Consider the following 19394-nt stretch of genomic DNA (forward strand, 5'->3'; position numbering starts at 1 on the left):
ACTTCTAAAATGTGTCCCCTGATACCGTGAAACCGTCCCGGAGGTGGGACTTTCCTTCGTAATGACATGCAGCACAGCCATCATTGCTACCCCCTTGGCGCAGGGCGCTGATTCCTCAGCGTTGTTTGAATCTGTCCCGGAGCCTGCACTGTTATGTTAAACCTTAGCCATGCGCAGTTAGCGCTGCCCGTCTTCTGACAACATTTGGTGTCAGGCGGACTGCGCCTGTGCCGCTGAGCTGCCTGAGATCCCGCCTCGCAGTGTCTTCTGAGTTATTCACACTGCGGGCCTGGAATTCATGGGCATGCACAGTGCATATCTTGCTTGCGGTATCGGAATGCTCAACACTAGTGCTGATGCAAGATTTCAAGTCCATATCAGACATCATAAGCTACTAGTAATAAATTGCAGATATTTCCACAGAATAGCCATGTATATAGTCAGAATTTATCTAAAGGCATTGGAGACCAGATTCAGGCTGAGTCCCTCACTGCAACGCACATTTTGCCCATCTTCAACATGTCCATTTCCACCCTATATATTGTAACCAAAGTTTTATTCTCTTTCTTTTGCAGATGGAAATTCCAACTTCTAACATCGTGAATCGATATATTGCCACCCAGGGCCCCCTTCCTCATACGTGTGCACACTTCTGGCAGATGGTTTGGGATAACAGACTAACACTTCTCATCATGTTAACAACGTTAACAGAGCGAGGCAGGGTAGGGCTTTAATTTAATATTTCCTTTTCGTCTTAAAGAATATACCTTGATTTGTATGCATCAATATGCAACTCTTAAATAGTTTTGAATAAAATTATGGTATGGTATGTTCTAACAGGTTTAGGTTGGTAAAAATATACCAGCTTTACTTTAATCTAAGCTTAAATAATAATAATAAAAATAAGTTAATGAGCGGTTATATTTAGAAATGGGCAGCATTAGAAGATTTACACAAGGGGTGAAAACTTTTTAATTGCATTCTGAAATTTAAGAAACCAATTGGCTCATCGAAAACTGACCATACACTTCCGAATGCTGCTGGCCAACTTTTTGTTTTTCCAACCATCATTTTTTCTGACATGTTTAGAAGAGAGTAAGAAGCTGTCAGAAACCTTAGGCTTCATCTAAACTTCCTTGGAAATAAAAGGATCATCGATGTCTCCCGAAGATATCCTTCTCTTGCCCGACATCTGCTGTTAAGGAGACCACCATGCACATTAGATATTGCTCATGCCCCACTGAAGTCTGATCACGCAGTATGCAGTAAATGATCTTCACTGTCTTGGTGGTGCTCATAGAAAAAGACCAAGTAATGAGCAGAACAGAAATTCATGACAGCAATGGGAAATGAGGAACATTGCATTAATCCTAAAGCAATAATTATAATTGCAGTACGTACTGTTGTAATATATGATGTAAAATTTTGTTTTTATGAGGCAATATTTTATTTTTATTTTATTTACTGGATTTTGTTTGTTATTATGGCAATTATTTGTGATGTCATTCATCAGTGCCAAAAGCCAATGTACTTTCATGGGGACATTAAAAGGAATCTGTCAGCATCTATTTTAGCCTCTAGTCCGAGAGAAGCATTGTTTAGAGACAGAGACACTAATTCCAGTGATTTGTCACATACTGCACTGCTTTCTGAGAAAGTAACAGTTTTATTAACAGGGGATTATCTCTAGAAGGTGCATAAACTGCTAGTCCTAAATATTTATGTACTGTTTATCACCCCACCATTGTTTGGCAGCTTTCTGTATACACTGTGCATAGGCAGAAATCTGCAAAACAGTAGGTTATGCAGAGCTCAGCATTCAGGGATCTTGTAGATTTTCAGCAGATAAAACATTGGTTTTATAACAAAAAAAATACAACAAACAGTCCAGTAAGTGATGCATCACTGGAATCAGGGTGTCTACCATTACATTATTCTGCTTTCAGATTGGGTAGCAAAATCCTGGTGACAGATTCATTTTAACTATTCATATGTGTTATACCATGATGTGTTAAAGTTGTTGGTGAAAGCTTGTGATGGTCTGAAACGCGTCATAATACTGCATAGAAGTAAAAATTTGCATTGAATTTACCTGAATGCCAGGAATCTCTCTGATGCTCATTGACTATATGCAGGATTACAATGACTGATATACACAGCTGATAACGCATGATCCATGTAATAGATGGTGTCTTAGAACCCCTTGCTCCACCTCCCTTCAATGACCTTTGGCACATGGTCATTAGATGCTTTAATACAAAAAATAGGGTCTGTGTAAGTCTGTTGCTGCTTATGTATGGCCAGTGGGATTTTTACTTTCAATATAGATGGGAATATGGGAAAAAAAAAAAACTTAATGGAATTAAAAAAAAATATTTAATAAAAAAAAAATCCTGATTTTTAAATTCTAGATTATCTTCTTATGGCACTTTTTTTTTTATAATTCTTTATTTAAGGGCTCGCAACGAAATCCAGGTTAACATAATAATTGGAATCAGACAAGTAGACGAATACAAACATTACAGCTTAAAGGTACCGTCACATTAAGCGACGCTGCAGCGATATAGACAACGATGCCGATCGCTGCAGCGTCGCTGTTTAGGTCGCTAGGAGACGTCAAACACTGTAAACAGCTGAACGATGCAGGAGCGATCCAGTGACGTACTTATCGTTCTCGCTGGTTGTTAGCTCCATGGAAAAACATTGCTGGCATCGTTGCTTTTGCTGTAAACCGGACGAATCACGCCGACCTAATGACCAAATAAAGTTCCGGACTTTCAGCGACGACCAGCGATGTCACAGCGGGATCCAGATCGCTGCTGCGTGTCAAACACAACGAGATCGCTATTCAGGACGCTGCAACGTCACGGATCGTTGTCGTTCTCGTTGGTAAGTTGCTTAATGTGACGGTACCTTAACTCCCAACCAGGGACATCGTCCACGAGTTCTTAACAATCGGGAACCCAGAAATAAAGGTCAATTTCCCAACCCGAAGGGTCTTCCATTTTTTAACTTTAAACATACAGTATAGCAAAGAAAAGAGAGAAAGAAGAGAAAAGAGAGAAAGAAGAGGGGAAAAAAAGTGGGAAAATGAAAGTAAGGGAGGAAAAAAAAAAACGAGGGATAAGGGGAAGGAGCGCCCACCTGGCCAAGCCCACCACTCTGCCTGGACACTTTGCTTTTAACCAAATTGAAAGTAACGTTAGGGTAGACACATGTACGTCAGTGAATTTATTTCTTAATGACATCTCATTTTCTTTTCCATTAACCTAAGGATAATACCTGTAGAAAAGACGAATAATCGCATTAAATTTTGTGGTGTTATCCTACTTTTATGAATATATTTCTGTGCTTAAATTCATCATTCATTCTGCCTCCCAAATATCGCAGTAATGCTCGGCGCACATTTGTCTTGCACTATACGCTGAGCGCTTACATCGGGGTTTCTGTGTAAATCTCTGAAATATGTGATTCAGACAGAACCCCCAACGGAAGATTCCCTATAATGAGGCAGATGGGGGTACTGTGGATGCCATAGGATTTTTGATCTGGCGTGTCCGTCTTTTTAGGATTGCTATAAAAGTGCCCTAGGCCACAGTTTTGTGCACTTCTGAAAAGAAGTACACTGCTGAACAGAGGCCTGACAGAGTCCAGAGTAACTCAGCTGCCTCATTATAGTGAATGGATCTATCGGGGGTTTCATCTGTCACATCACTCGGAGATTTAGATGGAAACCCCAAAGTAAGTGCTCATCGTAGAGCACTGGATAAATGTGATCCCAAACGTTATGTAAAATGTTCCCGATAAAAGCTTCAACTCAATCACAAAAAAATCTGTTAACACAAATATAGGGGTTTTCATGTTACTGGTAGCACAAAGGCTCTGGAAAAACTAAATGGCTCCTCGCTCTCCAAAAGAAATTCAGCAAATTCACTCTCAAATCCAAATTCCCCCTCTCCCTTCTGAATCCCAGTGTGTGCCTAAACCACATTTAGAACCCACATGTTTACCATTTCTGTAGTGATGAGAGCTCACCTAATTTACAGTTGTATGTCTCCAGAAACATGAGCTGGGCATAGTGTACTGGTCACTATAACGGCAGTGTGCAACTTTCACTCAGCAACATCCACTACTGCTTGTTTCTGGAAAACACCCATGTAGTCAAAATCATCACTACATCTGTACATAAATTCCCAAAGAGTTATAATTTCCAAAATGGGGTCCCTGGAGGGGTATTCTACTTTTCTATCACTTAGGGGCTCATTATATGGAATCCGCAAACTATTCTAGGAAAATCTTGTGTTCCAGGAGGCAAATAGTGCTCTGTCCATCCCGAGTCTCGCCGTGTGGCTAATCAGTTTTGTGCATCCACATGTGGGGTATTGCCACATTTAGTTAAAATTGTGGGACATATTTTGGTAGTAAAAATTTAAATTAATTAAACTTCACTGCCCAATGGTATAAAAGTCTATGACAGACCTGTGGTGTCAATATAATCACTGCACCCCTAGATGAATTCATTGAGAGGTTTAGTTTGTGAAATTGGGTCATTTATGGGGGGTTCTGTTGTGTTGGCTCCTCAAGGGCTCTGCCAATGTAATGGCACCCTCAAACGAGTGCAGCAAGATTAGCACTATAATATGGTGTTTCTTCCCTGCCAATCACTGCAGTGCTCCCAAACAGTGGTTTTCCTCAACATATTGGGTATAGGGGCACTCAGGAGAAATTCTACAACAAATTGTATGGATCAATTTCTACTGTTACCCTTATGAAAATGCAAAATTTGGAGCAAAAAAAGATTTATCTGGGAAAAATGTAATTTTATTCTTTTCATGGCTCTGCGTTATAAACATCCGTGACGCACTTGTGGGTTCAAGGTGCTCAATACACATCTACATAAGTTCCCTATTGGGTCTATTTTCCAAAATGGTGTCATTTGTTGGGGATTTCCACTGTTTAGGCACATCAGGTGCTCTTCTAACACGACATGGCATCCACTAATTATTCCAATAAATTTTACATTCAAAAAGTGAAATGGCGCTCCTTCCCTTCCGAGCCCTGTTGTGTGCCCAAACAGTTGGTATGAACGCAGGACCTGTGATGATGTCGCAGTCACATGACCGTGACGTCATGGCAGGTCCTTCTCGCATACCATCCTTAGCACCGGAACCTGCCGTTTGCACTGCCGAGGACAGGGCGACATGTCGGAGGGTGAGAATAAAGGTTTTTTTTTATTACTATTATTATTTGTAACATTAGATCTTTTTGCTATTGATGATGCATACGCATACGCAGCATCAATAGTAAAAAGTTGGTCACACAGGGTTAATAGCTGCGTAACCGGAGTGCGTTACACCACGCTCCGATAACGCTGGCATTAACCTTGTGTGAGGGCTGACTGGAGGGGAGTATGGAGCGGGACCTGACTGCAGAGAGGAAAGAGCGGCCATATTGCCGCCGGACTGTGGCCGTCACTGATTGGTCGTGGCAATGGTCGTGGGCGTTTTGCCACGACCAATCAGCGACTTGGATTCCATGACAGACAGAGGCCGCGACCAATGAATATCAAGGACAGACAGAAAGACAGAAGTGACCCTTAGACAATTATATAGTAGATTTTTGTGCGATTCGACTCTGATTTAGTCCGGGGTCACACTTGCAACTGCCATGTGAGAAATTCGCGCAAGTCTTTCGTCTCAATACCCGGCACTGCCGCTGGCACTCAGAACCGGAATGTGCGGCTGCATGTATTTCTATGCACCTGAATGCTTCGGTCTGAAGTGCCGGCGGCAGTGCCGGGTATTGAAGCGAGAGACTCACGTGAGTTTCTCGCATTGCAGTTGCAAGTGTGACATCGGCCTTAAGGGCATAAGAGTTAAAAGTTTGAAAATCGCAAAATGTTAAAAAAAAAAAAATTGCCAAATTTCCATTTTTTTTCACCAATAAACGCAAGTCATATCAAAGAAATTTTACCACTATCATGAAGTACAATATGTTACAAGAAAGCAGTCTCAGAATCAGTGGAATCCATTGAAGCATTCTAGAGTCATAACCTTATAAAGTGACAGTGGTCAGAACTGTAAAAATTGGCCTGGTCAGGAAGGTGAAAACAGGCTTCAAGGTGAAGGGGTTAATACATCTCAAATATGGCAACTAAAGCAATTCTTATGTTATCTCCATAACTGTACCTACTGTATCTGTAGAACATAGTTACCAGGCTATTTTTGCCACTAAGTGAACGTCATATTAACAAAACCCTGAAAACATCCCCAGAATTGCTTTTTTTTTTTTTTTTACTAATTCCGCACCACTTGTAATTTCTTTTCCACTTTCAGTACATATTATAGTAAAATGAATGGTGGTATTCAAAAGTACAACTAGTACTGCAAAAAAAACAAACTCTTAGTGTGGCTATGTGGATGGAGAAGTAAGAAAAACATTATGGCTCTTTGAAGACAAGAAAGACACTTATCCTAGGTACTAGATGGTGGCCCGATTCTAAAGCATCGGGTATTCTAGAATATGCATGTCCTCGTAGTATATTGCCCAGTCACGTAGTATATTGCCCAGCCACGTGCTATATTGCCCAGCCACGTACTATATTGCCCAGCCACGTAGTATATTGCCCAGCCACGTACTATATTGCCCAGCCACGTACTATATTGCCCAGCCACGTACTATATTGCCCAGTCACGTGACTATATTGCCCAGTCACGTAGTATATTGGCCAGCCACGTAGTATATTGCCCAGCCACGTAGTATATTGCCCAGCCACATACTATATTGCCCAGCCACATGCTATATTGCCCAGCCACGTACTATATTGCCCAGCCACGTACTATATTGCACAGCCACGTAGTATATTGCACAGCCACGTAGTATATTGCCCAGCCACGTAGTATATTGCCCAGCCACGTAGTATATTGCCCAGCCACGTAGTATATTGCCCAGCCACGTAGAATATTGCCCAGTTACGTAGTATATTGCACAGCCACGTAATATACAGCACAGAGCCACGTAGTATATTGCCCAGCCACGTAGAATATTGCCCAGTCACGTAGTATATTGCCCAGTCACGTAGTATATTGCCCAGTCACGTAGAATATTGCCCAGTCACGTAGTATATTGCCCAGTCACGTAGTATATTGCCCAGTCACGTAGTATATTGCCCAGTCACGTAGAATATTGCCCAGTCACGTAGTATATTGCCCAGTCACGTAGTATATTGCCCAGTCACATAGTATATTGCCCAGTCACGTAGTATATTGCCCAGTCACGTAGTATATTGCCCAGTCACGTAGTATATTGCCCAGTCACGTAGTATATTGCTCAGTCACGTAGTATATTGCCCATTCCATTTGGGGACCACCTCCCGACTGCCCCTCCACCCTGCCCGTGTTTTAGGTGAGTCCTTGTCCTGTGGCTGGCGTTTTATGATTTTCCATCTGTTTGTTACAGTGCCAGCAGCAATGGCACCGCTGTGTGCATAGGTTCTCACCTGTTACCTTAATGACACTGACACTTTTTGTCTACCTACCTTTAGACCGGTCAAACTTTGGCACTATCCCTGCGCTAGCTTTATTATTTCTGGTACCTTATGAGGTTGTAACTTATCATTCTATATGGCACATATGGGTTTATGTTTCTCCGGGTGGACATACTTGTGGTTTCACTGAGATCGATACTAGTGTCCAGTGTCCTACTTTCCCCTTTCTTTTTGGGAGGGGTGGGCAGGGGTCTGATATGTATACCCAGGTGGGTAGATATCATAAGGAGAGGGAGTAGGGATATGGGGGTTATGTTTTTCAGCTTATCACCAACGGCCATCTTTGTTCATATTATTTGAATATATTTGATATGTAATGATATGTTATGTGAAGTTTTTGAATAAAGTTGATCTATATTGTTCATCGATGCTCAGTTCTTCCTCCTGGCAATATATATTGCCCATTCACGTAGTATATTGCACAGCCATGTAATGTACAGCACAGAGCCACGTAGTATATTGCCCAGCCACGTAGTATATTGCCCAGCTACGTAGTATATTGCCCAGTCACGTATGTAACAGGTTAAAAAATAAAAAAGAAACATACTCACCATCCGAAGAGCCCATTGTAGTTCCGGCGCTTGTGTGCGGTGTCCGGTCCCAGAATTGGTATGAGCGCAGAACCTTCCATGACGTTGCGGTCACATGACCGTGACGTCATAGAAGGTCCTTCTCCCATAGCATCTTTAAAAGCGTGAGAGTAAGGTTTGTTTTTTTTTATTATTATTATTTTTAACATTAGATCGTTTTACTATTGATGCTGCATACGCATCATCAATAGTAAAAAGTTGGAGACACACAGGGTTAATAGCGGCGGTAACGGAGTGGGTTACCCGCGGCATAACGCGGTCCGTTACCGCTGGCATTAACCCTGTGTTAGCGGAGACCGGAGGGGAGTATGCGGGCCATTTTCTTCCGGACTGTGCCCGTCGCTGATTGGTCGCAGCAGTCATGACAGGCAGCTGCCGAGACCAATCAGCGAATTAATAACCGTGACAGAAGGACAGACAGAAAGATGGAAGTGACCCTTAGACAATTATATTAAAATACTGACATAGCATGTATCAATTATTTTTAATGCTCTGAGCAGAAATTGAACAATTGCAGCAATCTTTTCTGCGCTCTGGTACTAAGCAGTATGATTTCTTGGAAATAGACATATGAGCAGTTTGTGCTTTTCGGCCTCAGTCTTTCTAGTATGTTTATTCTGTGCGGTATCTAGATAGATGTTATATACTATTTAGTCCTTCTTAAGAATGAATTAGAAAACAATTGTATGAATTACCTTTATAATTCTTCCATAAACTAATAACCTTTGTGTTCCTTTAGACCAAGTGTCAGCAGTATTGGCCTGACCCCCCTGATGTGATGGAATATGGGAATTTTCGAGTAACGTGTAACACTGAAGACTGTACAATCGCATATGTTTTCAGAGAAATGATATTAACAAACACAGAGGTAAAAACTGATGGATTTTTCACAACCATTGACTAACAGTGGGACGTGGTCTGGTCATGTAGCGAGCCGCTCACTTCTTCTTTGTCTGGTTAATCTGAAAACGATGAGAGTGAAGCCAGTGTGAATTGGTCGCAGGGATCGCATGACATAGCAATGTCACACGATCCCCGAGAGAGCAAGTGCTGACACTACTGGAACTATGCGCCACTAGAGGCGAGTATGTGTTATTACTTTATAAGGGGGAAACATGCTGATTGACACTGGGTTGTCCAAGTCGTGGAAACCCCTTCAATGCTTTTTTCTTGCAGTCAGCCTGTGAAAGATTCAGGGTATGTGCACACGATGCAGATTTAGTGCAGAACTGCAGCAGATTTTTCTGCAGCAGAAACGCTGCAGAACTGCACTGTGATTTACAGTACAATGTAAATCAATGTGAAAAAAAAAGCTGTGCACATGGTGCAGAAAAATCTGCGCAGAAACGCTGCAGATTTCAAAGAAGTGCATGTCACTTCTTTTGTGCAGTTCTGCAGCGTTTCTGCACCCTCCATAATAGAAATCCATTGGTAAAAAACGCACAAAAAATGCACCTGCGGATTCTGCCAGGAGATGCAGATTTAGTGCAGATTTTATGCAGAAAATTCTGCACCAAATCTGCATCGTGTGCACATAGCCTCATACATTTTATACTAATGAATACATAGGCCTCCTTAGCACATATGTATTCGGTAGAACTTCTGAGTGCTGCCCCTTTGCCGAGAATGTCTTTGAGTAGAGAGATTAAAATATTTTCCCTTCTATTCATACTTGTATCAATATTTTTTACAAAATCATAAAGTTAGTTTTAGATCGATACTATTTGACTTTGTCTAAAATGTAAATACATGTTGTTATTTTCCAATCCCACACCTATCCTGCATACCCGGAGAAACAAAATATACATATTATACTCTAATGTTCACCACATGTCTTCATTTCACACCAAAACCTGTCTATTAACTCTTAAGGTACCGTCACACTGACCAACTTCACAACGATATCGCTAGCGATCCGTGACGTTGCAGCGTCCTGGATAGCGATATCATTGTGTTTGACACGCAGCAGCGATCTGGATCCTGCTGTGACATCGTTGGTCGGAGCAGAAAGTCCAGAACTTTATTTCGTCGCTGGATCTCCCGCAGACATCGCTGAATCGGCGTGTGTGACGCCGATTCAGCGATGTCTTCACTGGTAACCAGGGTAAACATCGGGTTACTAAGCGCAGGACCGCGCTTAGTAACCCGATGTTTACCCTGGTTACCAGTGTAAATGTAAAAAAAAAAAAACAATCACTACATACTTACATTCCAGTGTCTGTGGCGTCCCCCCGGCGTTCTGCTTCCCTGCACTCCTCCTGCATCCTGTGTCAGCGCCGGCCAGCCTTAAAGCAATTACAGCGGTGATGTCACCGCTCTGCTTTTACGGCCAGCACTTACACAGTGCAGGGAAGCAGAAAGCCGGGGGACGCGACAGGTATGTAGGGTTTGTTTTTTTTACATTTACACTGGTAACCAGGGTAAACATCGGGTTACTAAGCACGGCCCTGCGCTTAGTAACCCGATGTTTACCCTGGTTACCCGGGGACTTCGAGATCGTTGGTCGCTGGAGAGCTGTCTGTGTGATAACTCTCCAGCGACCACACAGCGACGCTGCAGCGATCGGCATCGTTGTCGGTATCGCTGCAGCGTCTCTAAATGTGACGGTACCTTTAATCTTAATTCCTTATACAGGTCCTTCTCAAAAAATTAGCATATAGTGTTAAATTTCATTATTTACCATAATGTAATGATTACAATTAAACTTTCATATATTATAGATTCATTATCCACCAACTGAAATTTGTCAGGTCTTTTATTGTTTTAATACTGATGATTTTGGCATACAACTCCTGATAACCCAAAAAACCTGTCTCAATAAATTAGCATATTTCACTCATCCAATCAAATAAAAGTGTTTTTTAATAACAAACAAAAAAACCAACAAATAATAATGTTCAATTATGCACTCAATACTTGGTCGGGAATCCTTTGGCAGAAATGACTGCTTCAATGCGGCGTGGCATGGAGGCAATCAGCCTGTGACACTGCTGAGATGTTATGGAGGCCCAGGATGCTTCAATAGCGGCCTTAAGCTCATCCAGAGTGTTGGGTCTTGCGTCTCTCAACTTTCTCTTCACAATATCCCACAGATTCTCTATGGGGTTCAGGTCAGGAGAGTTGGCAGGCCAATTGAGCACAGTAATACCATGGTCAGTAAACCATTTACCAGTGGTTTTGGCACTGTGAGCAGGTGCCAGGTCGTGCTGAAAAATGAAATCTTCATCTCCATAAAGCATTTCAGCCGATGGAAGCATGAAGTGCTCCAAAATCTCCTGATAGCTAGCTGCATTGACCCTGCCCTTGATGAAACACAGTGGACCAACACCAGCAGCTGACATGGCACCCCACACCATCACTGACTGTGGGTACTTGACACTGGACTTCAGGCATTTTGGCATTTCCTTCTCCCCAGTCTTCCTCCAGACTCTGGCACCTTGATTTCCGAATGACATGCAAAATTTGCTTTCATCAGAAAAAAGTACTTGGGACCACTTAGCAACAGTCCAGTGCTGCTTCTCTGTAGCCCAGGTCAGGCGCCTCTGTCGCTGTTTATGGTTCAAAAGTGGCTTTACCTGGGGAATGCGGCACCTGTAGCCCATTTCCTGCACACGCCTGTGCACGGTGGCTCTGGATGTTTCCACACCAGACTCAGTCCACTGCTTCCTCAGGTTCCCCAAGGTCTGGAATCGGTCCTTCTCCACAATCTTCCTCAGGGTCCGGTCTCCTCTTCTCGTTGTACAGCGTTTTCTGTCACATTGTTTCCTTCCAACAGACTTACCATTGAGGTGCCTTGATACAGCACTCTGGGAACAGCCTATTTGTTGAGAAATTTCTTTCTGGGTCTTACCCTCTTGCTTGAGGGTGTCAATGATGGCCTTCTTGACATCTGTCAGGTCGCTAGTCTTACCCATGATGGGGGTTTTGAGTAATGAACCAGGCAGGGAGTTTATAAAAGCCTCAGGTATCTTTTGCATGTGTTTAGAGTTAATTAGTTGATTCAGAAGATTAGGGTAATAGGTCGTTTAGAGAACCTTTTCTTGATATGCTAATTTATTGAGACAGGTTTTTTGGGTTATCAGGAGTTGTATGCCAAAATCATCAGTATTAAAACAATAAAAGACCTGACAAATTTCAGTTGGTGGATAATGAATCTATAATATATGAAAGTTTAATTGTAATCATTACATTATGGTAAATAATGAAATTTAACACTATATGCTAATTTTTTGAGAAGGACCTGTATTTATTTATTTTTATTTAATGCAACCCAGCTAATATTTCAACCAGTATATGTTGTGCTACACAGAACCTCCATTTTAAAATTGCTTTCTATAATTGGGTCCAATTTATTCTACTGATATATGCAAAAATGCAGTGGATAAAAAGCTACGTTTATGCTATGTGGGAATACAGACTGAGGCTGCCGTCACACTATCAGTATTTGGTCAGTATTTTACATCAGTATTTGTAAGCCAAAACCAGGAGTGGAAAAGTATAATAGAAACATATGCACCACTTCTGTATTTATCACCCACTCCTGGTTTTGGCTGAGAAATACTGATGTAAAATACTGACTAAATACTGCTAGTGTGACGGCAACCTAATAGTGGAATTGGGTAGATGCAATTAATACAGATTGTAAATTTTCCTCATTCATTCAGCAAGAAATATTAAGAATTTCCTGTACTTGTTGATATTAGCACACTGTATAAGTATTTGCTTAATAGAGCAATTTAGAAAAAAAATACAATGTAACTCTTAGTTAAATTGTCACCTCTATGTAGCAGAGGTGATCGAGTCGTAGCAGCTGCTAGTCTCCCATGGAGGCTATTGAAGCATACGATACGATACGATACACTTTATTGATCCCGTGGGAAATTATGGTATCACAGCAGCACGACTTAAATCATAAAAATCATAAAGGAATTACATAGTTGACATGACAGTTTGTTGACAGAAGAACATTATACATTAGAATAGGACATACACAACGAGTGAACTGAAATGTAGAGAAATAAGTAGACATTCACCTTGGTGGTTTAACCCTAATGTTATGGTTGTACATTCCCATAGCAGTTGGCACAAACGATTTCCTATATTTTTCCTTCTTACACCTCAGAAGTATAAGCCGGTTGCTGAAGGTGCTCTTCTGTCTCATGAATAGCTCATATAATGGATGTGCATTATTGTTCATAATTGCCATACACTTTCTCAGAGTTCTTTTCTCCACTACCTCCCCAAAAGAGTCCAGATTACAGCCGACAGCAGAACTTGCCTTCCTAATAATCTTATTCAGCTTATTAGCATCAGAGGCCCGCACACTACTACCCCAGCACGTGATTGCAAAAAAGATGGCACTTGCCACCACAGATTGGTAGAACATTTCTAACATTTTGCTACACACATTAAAAGACCTCAGTTTCCTTAGGAAATACAGTCTGCTCATCCCCTTCTTGTAGACAAACTCTGAGTGGCATCTCCAGTCCAGTTTGCTATCCAAATGGACCCCCAAATATTTGTAACTCTCCACCTGCTCTACCTCCTGACCAGCAATAGTGATCGGTAAGCATTCCATCTTTATCCTGCTATAGTTGGCCACCAACTCCTTAGTTTTCTTAACATTTAGTTGTAGCATGTCAAAAGTAAAAAAAAAGTGTTGAAATATATATAAAAAAAATAAATAAAAGTTCAAATTACCCCTCTTTCGCCCCAATCAAAATAAAACAATAAAAATAAAACCACACATACACATATTTGGTATTGCCGCTTTTGGAATTGCCCAATTTATCAATTAAAAAAAAGGATTACCGTATATACTCGAGTATAAGCCGAGATTTTCAGCCCAAATTTTTGGGCTGAAAGTGCCCCCCTCGGCTTATACTCGAGTCACGGTAGCGGTGGGGTCGGCAGGTGAGGGGGTGAGGGCGCTGAGGCATACTTACCTAGTCCCAGCGATCCTCGCGCTGTCCCTGCCGTCCCACGGGCTTCGGCGCTGCAGTTTCTTCCTCTCTTCAGCGGTCACGTGGGACCGCTCATTACAGAAATGAATAAGCGGCTCCACCTCCCATAGGGGCGGAGCCGCTTATTAATTTCTCTAATCAGCGGTGCCGGTGACCGCTGATAGAGAAAGAAGCTGCGGCACCGAAGACAGGAGGGGACAACGCGAGGATCGCCAGGACTAGGTGAGTATGTTATATTCACCTGTCCACGTTCCAGCCGCCGGGCGCCGATCCATCTTCCCAGCCGGCGCCTCCATCTTCCCGGCGTCTCTGCTCTCTGACTGTTCAGGCAGAGGGCGCGATGACGCATATAGTGTGCGCGGCGCCCTCTGCCTGATCAGTCAGAGCAGAGACGCCGGGAAGATGGAGGCGCCGGAACGAGACGCTGGGAGCTGCAATCAAGGGAGGTGAGTATGTGTGTTTTTTTCTTTATTGCGGCAGCGGCGGCACAAATTTATGTGGAACATCTATGGGGCACAGTGAACGGTGCAGAGCACCGTATATGGCACAGCACAGCTATGGGGTACAGTGAACGGTGCAGAGCACCGTATATGGCACAGCACAGCTATGGGGCACAGTGAACGGTGCAGAGCACCGTATATGGCACAGCACAGCTATGGGGCACAGTGAACGGTGCAGAGCACCGTATATGGCACAGCACAGCTATGGGGCACAGTGAACGGTGCAGAGCACCGTATATGGCACAGCACAGCTATGGGGCACAGTGAACGGTGCAGAGCACCGTATATGGCACAGCACAGCTATGGGGCACAGTGAACGGTGCAGAGCACCGTATATGGCACAGCACAGCTATGGGGCACAGTGAACGGTGCAGAGCACCGTATATGGCACAGCACAGCTATGTATGGGGCACAGTGAACGGTGCAGAGCACCGTATATGGCACAGCACAGCTATGGGGCACAGTGAACGGTGCAGAGCACCGTATATGGCACAGCTATGGGGCACAGTGAACGGTGCAGAGCACCGTATATGGCACATCTATGGGGCACAATGAACGGTGCAGAGCACCGTATATGGCACAGCTAGGGGGCACAATGAACGGTGCAGAGCACTATATGGTTCACACCTATGGGGAAATATGAACGGTGCAGAGCACTATATGGCACAGCTATGGGGAAATAATGATCTATTTTTATTTTTGAAATTCACCGGTAAATGCTGCATTTCCACCCTAGGCTTATACTCGAGTCAATAAGTTTTCCCAGTTTTTTGTGGCAAAATTAGGGGGGTCGGCTTATACTCGGGTCGGCTTATACTCGAGTATATACGGTAACCTGATTGCTAAACGGCGTAGTGAGAAAAAATCAAAACACCAGAATTACGTTTTTTTGGTCGCTGCGACATTGCATTAAAATGCAATAATGGGCGATCAAAAGAACGTATCTGCAGAAAAGTGGTATCATTAAAAACATCAGCTCAGCATGCAAAAAGAAGCTCTCACCCAACCCAAGCTTATGAAAAATGGAGACGCTACAGGTAACGGAAAATTGAGCATTTTTTTTTAAGCAAATTTTGGAATTTTTTTTCACCACTTAGATAAAAGAGAACCTAGACATGTTTGGTGTCTATGAACTCATAATGACCTGGAGAATCATAATGGCAGGTCAGTTTTAGCGTGTGGGATTGCACTTTTTTTTTTTGCAATTTCACCGCACTTGGAATTTTTTTCCCGTTTTCTAGTAAAAGACATGGTAAAACCAATGGTGTCGTTCAAAAGTAAAATTTGTCCCGCAAAAAACAAGCCTTCACATGACCATATTGATGGAAAAATAAAAAAAGTTATGGCTCTGGGAAGGAGGGAAGTGAAAAACAAAAACGAAAAGCTGAAAAATGCTTCGGAGGTTAAGGGGTTAAAGCAGATCTTCTCTTCTTACCCTGGTAGCATCTCAGACTGACAGGCTAATGCCAAGCATGCTAAACAATTGGCCAAGAATACCTGATGCGATTCACACATGGATATGGTTAGAAATGTCACACTACATGGTTTAGGCTGTAATTCTGCGACTGACACACCAGTACACTTTTCTGTGCCTAACTAATGCACCTATTATTTAAAGACAGGAGAAGAGCTTCCGGTTTCTCACTTGCAGTACGTTGCCTGGCCTGATCATGGAGTACCCGATGAATCGTCTGATTTCCTGGAATTTGTAACCTGTGTGAGACAAAAGCGGGTGGAGAAGCAGCCCATGCTGGTGCACTGCAGGTAATTGTATGGTTCAGGGCAGGTTAGCCTTATTATTACATAGGTTAATGGTGCTCCTAGCATCATCTCATTTCACTTTAGCAGGATAGGTCTGACTCCGTGTCTGCTCGATTTCTTTAATAGCAGAATGCTATACAGAGTGATCTGCCATTAAAGGGAGTCTGTAGGCACAAAATGACTGTTAAAACCAAGCACACCACTTTGTAGGAGACAGTGCCCTAATAAAAAATGTACCTTTACTGTCCAAATCCATTGCTCTGCTTGCAAAATATCATTATTTATTCATTAAATTATGCCAATGAGGAGCACAGTGGCGTGGCCAAGCAGTTCAGTGCACTTAATGATAATCAGTGTGTTTTTGCTGCACCATCTTGCAACACTCCCGTTTTTACCGTGCTGACCGCAAACAACCATCCTAGCCATAGTGTGGAATTGCAGCCTAAGCATTCAGCCAATACTTGGAATGAGCCAAACACTCAGAAGGCGCTTGATTCTAGCATTTATGCTGGCATAGATATTGTTGTTTGCATTTTCTCTGGCTAAACTGATGAAATGATACTAATAACATGATGCTGTATGGAGAATGATGGAGAATGATCAGCGCAATGAAAACAATGGGCTATGTAAATATCTAATTGGGCCATGAGACTCATATATGATCAATGAAAGCTAGTCTGTCCATTCTGAACCTAGAAGTGAACCGAATTTTTTTTTTTGTAATTCGCTTCCGCTCAAGCTCAGCAAAATGGCCCCATTACTCTAATCCATAAAGTGACATCAAAATATAAAAAAAGGGAAAAAAAATTAAACTCTCCTCTCCAGCCCCTCTGCTGTGCTAGAAACCCAGGCTCAAGACTTTTAGTGCTTCTGATGCCGATTTGAAGATGTGTCGAGGACTGGACAACTGGCGGTGGGGAGCGGAGGGGCTGATAAGGTAAGTATAAGGAATTTTATTATTTTTAATTTATTACATTAGGTATAATTAAGGGGTATAATGAGGGGCATTCATTTAGAAGAGAGAGACATTATCTTCTCTGCCAATTGAATTTCCTGGCAAACACGGCACAGACAGGTGAATTTGAGTTTTAGCTGATCCACTCATCTGTAGTTAAAAAATTGTAGTTAATACATAATTTAGCAAATACAATTATATTTTATTAGCTTGTTACATTTTATTACCTTTTATTGGCAGCGCCGGGATCGGTCGTACTGGCGTCCTGATCACTATGGAAACAGCAATGTGTCTAATTGAACAAAACCAGCCTGTCTATCCTTTGGACATTGTGAGACAAATGCGAGACCAGCGGCCTATGATGGTTCAGACATCAGTAAGCTAAATGAAGATCTTCTTGTATTCATGCAGCTAAGCTTATCATTATAGTTAATATGCTGTATATTACTTTTTTTGTTAGGGTTTTACGCCTTTTACAGGAGTCATCCTGGAAATCCTCCACTGTCATTGCTAAGCCACGGCTACATCGTTTGCAGGCCATGGCAATAAAGCTGTGCGGTTAGAAGCTTCTTGTCATGTAGCATTGGAGACAATAATTCATAACCATATCACTTAACACCTTAGTGACAGAGCCAATTTTGTACTTAGTTGTCAGAATTGTCAAAATTGGCTTTGTCATTGTCACTTTATGAGGTAATAACTCTGGAACGCTTCAACAGATCCCACTGATTCTGAGACTTTTTTCATGACATATTGTACTTCATGGTAGTGATAAAATTTCTTCTATATATATGACTTGCGTTTATTTATGAAAAAAACTAAAATTTGGCAAAAATTTTTAACATTTTGCAATTTTCACACTTCTAATTTTTTGCCCTTATATCAGAAATTCATATCGCACAAAATAGTTAATACACAACATTTCCCACATGTCAACTTTACATCTGTTCAATTTTGGAAACTTAATTTTTTTTTTGTTAGGACGTTACAAGGGTTAAAAGTTGACCAGCGATCTCTCATTTTTCCAACAAAATTTACAAAACCATTCTAAAAACTGCACCCCTCAAGTTGCACAAAATCACATTCAAGAAGTTTGTTAACCCTTCGTGTGCTTCACTATAGCTAAAGCAATGTGGAAATAAAAATGAACATTTTACTTTATTCACAAAAAATTTACTTTGGAACCAAACGTTTATATTTTCACAAAGGTATCAGGAGAAATTGGACCACAAACTTTGTTGTGCAATTTCTCCTTAGTACGCCGATACCCCGTATGTGGGGGAAAGCCACTGTTTGGGCGCATGGCAGGGCTCTGAAGAAAGGGAGCACAGTTTCACTTTTTGAATGCAAAATTGGCTGGAATCAATGGCAGGCGCCAGTCACATTTGGAGACCCCTGATAATGTACCTATACAGTGGAAAACCCCCAATTCTAACTCCAACCCTAACACAGCCCTAATCCCAACCATAACCCCAACACCACCTTAACCCTAACCCTAGCTCTAACCCTAATCCTAGCCAAAACCCTAGCCCTAATGGAAAAAAATACATTTTTTTATTTTATTATTTTTACCTAACTAAAGGGATGATAAAGGGGGGTTTGATTTACAATGTTTTTATTTTGATCACTGGGGTATAGGGTCCATCACAGTGATCAAAATGAACCAATAGGAAGAATCTCCTGCATGCATCCTCCATTTTCTTCCCGGAATAATACGCCTGGGGATGCAGCAGGTGCCGGAGGTAGCAAGGGGGGGGGAGTGCTCGGGGGACCCCATTTCTCGCTCCCCTGATTTGCTAAATCATATCAGAGGAGAGAGAAATCAATGGAAAATTGGACTTATTTTTTGTGGTCGCTGTTATTCGGTGAATAACGGTGATCGCAACACTGGAAACGGTAAAAACCGACCTGAATAATATTCTCTGGGGTATCTGATACCGGGGGTATAATTTCCGATGTTGGGTACCCTTAATTCTCAGCGCCGTTGAAAAGCGATGCCGAGGAATAAATACCCATAACTTGCCACCATTAAAAGGAGGTTAAGAAATAGGTTAATTGCCCAGCAGTGAGACATCCAGG

The 19394-nt window shown here is 42.1% G+C and overlaps 1 protein-coding gene across 1 annotated transcript in view; it reads left to right on the forward strand.

The window, feature by feature from the left end:
* Nucleotides 1-19394, forward strand: part of PTPN3 (protein tyrosine phosphatase non-receptor type 3) — a 486371-nt gene that overhangs the window by 440662 nt on the left and 26315 nt on the right. The window contains exons 23-26 of the mRNA XM_069730487.1: nt 576-722; nt 8876-9004; nt 16218-16363; nt 17556-17691. Coding sequence (XP_069586588.1) covers nt 576-722; nt 8876-9004; nt 16218-16363; nt 17556-17691 — 558 coding nt within the window. The remainder of the gene's footprint in view (nt 1-575; nt 723-8875; nt 9005-16217; nt 16364-17555; nt 17692-19394) is intronic.

Source organism: Ranitomeya imitator, chromosome 6, assembly GCF_032444005.1.
Source record: "Ranitomeya imitator isolate aRanImi1 chromosome 6, aRanImi1.pri, whole genome shotgun sequence".
NCBI classification, from domain to species: domain Eukaryota; kingdom Metazoa; phylum Chordata; class Amphibia; order Anura; family Dendrobatidae; genus Ranitomeya; species Ranitomeya imitator.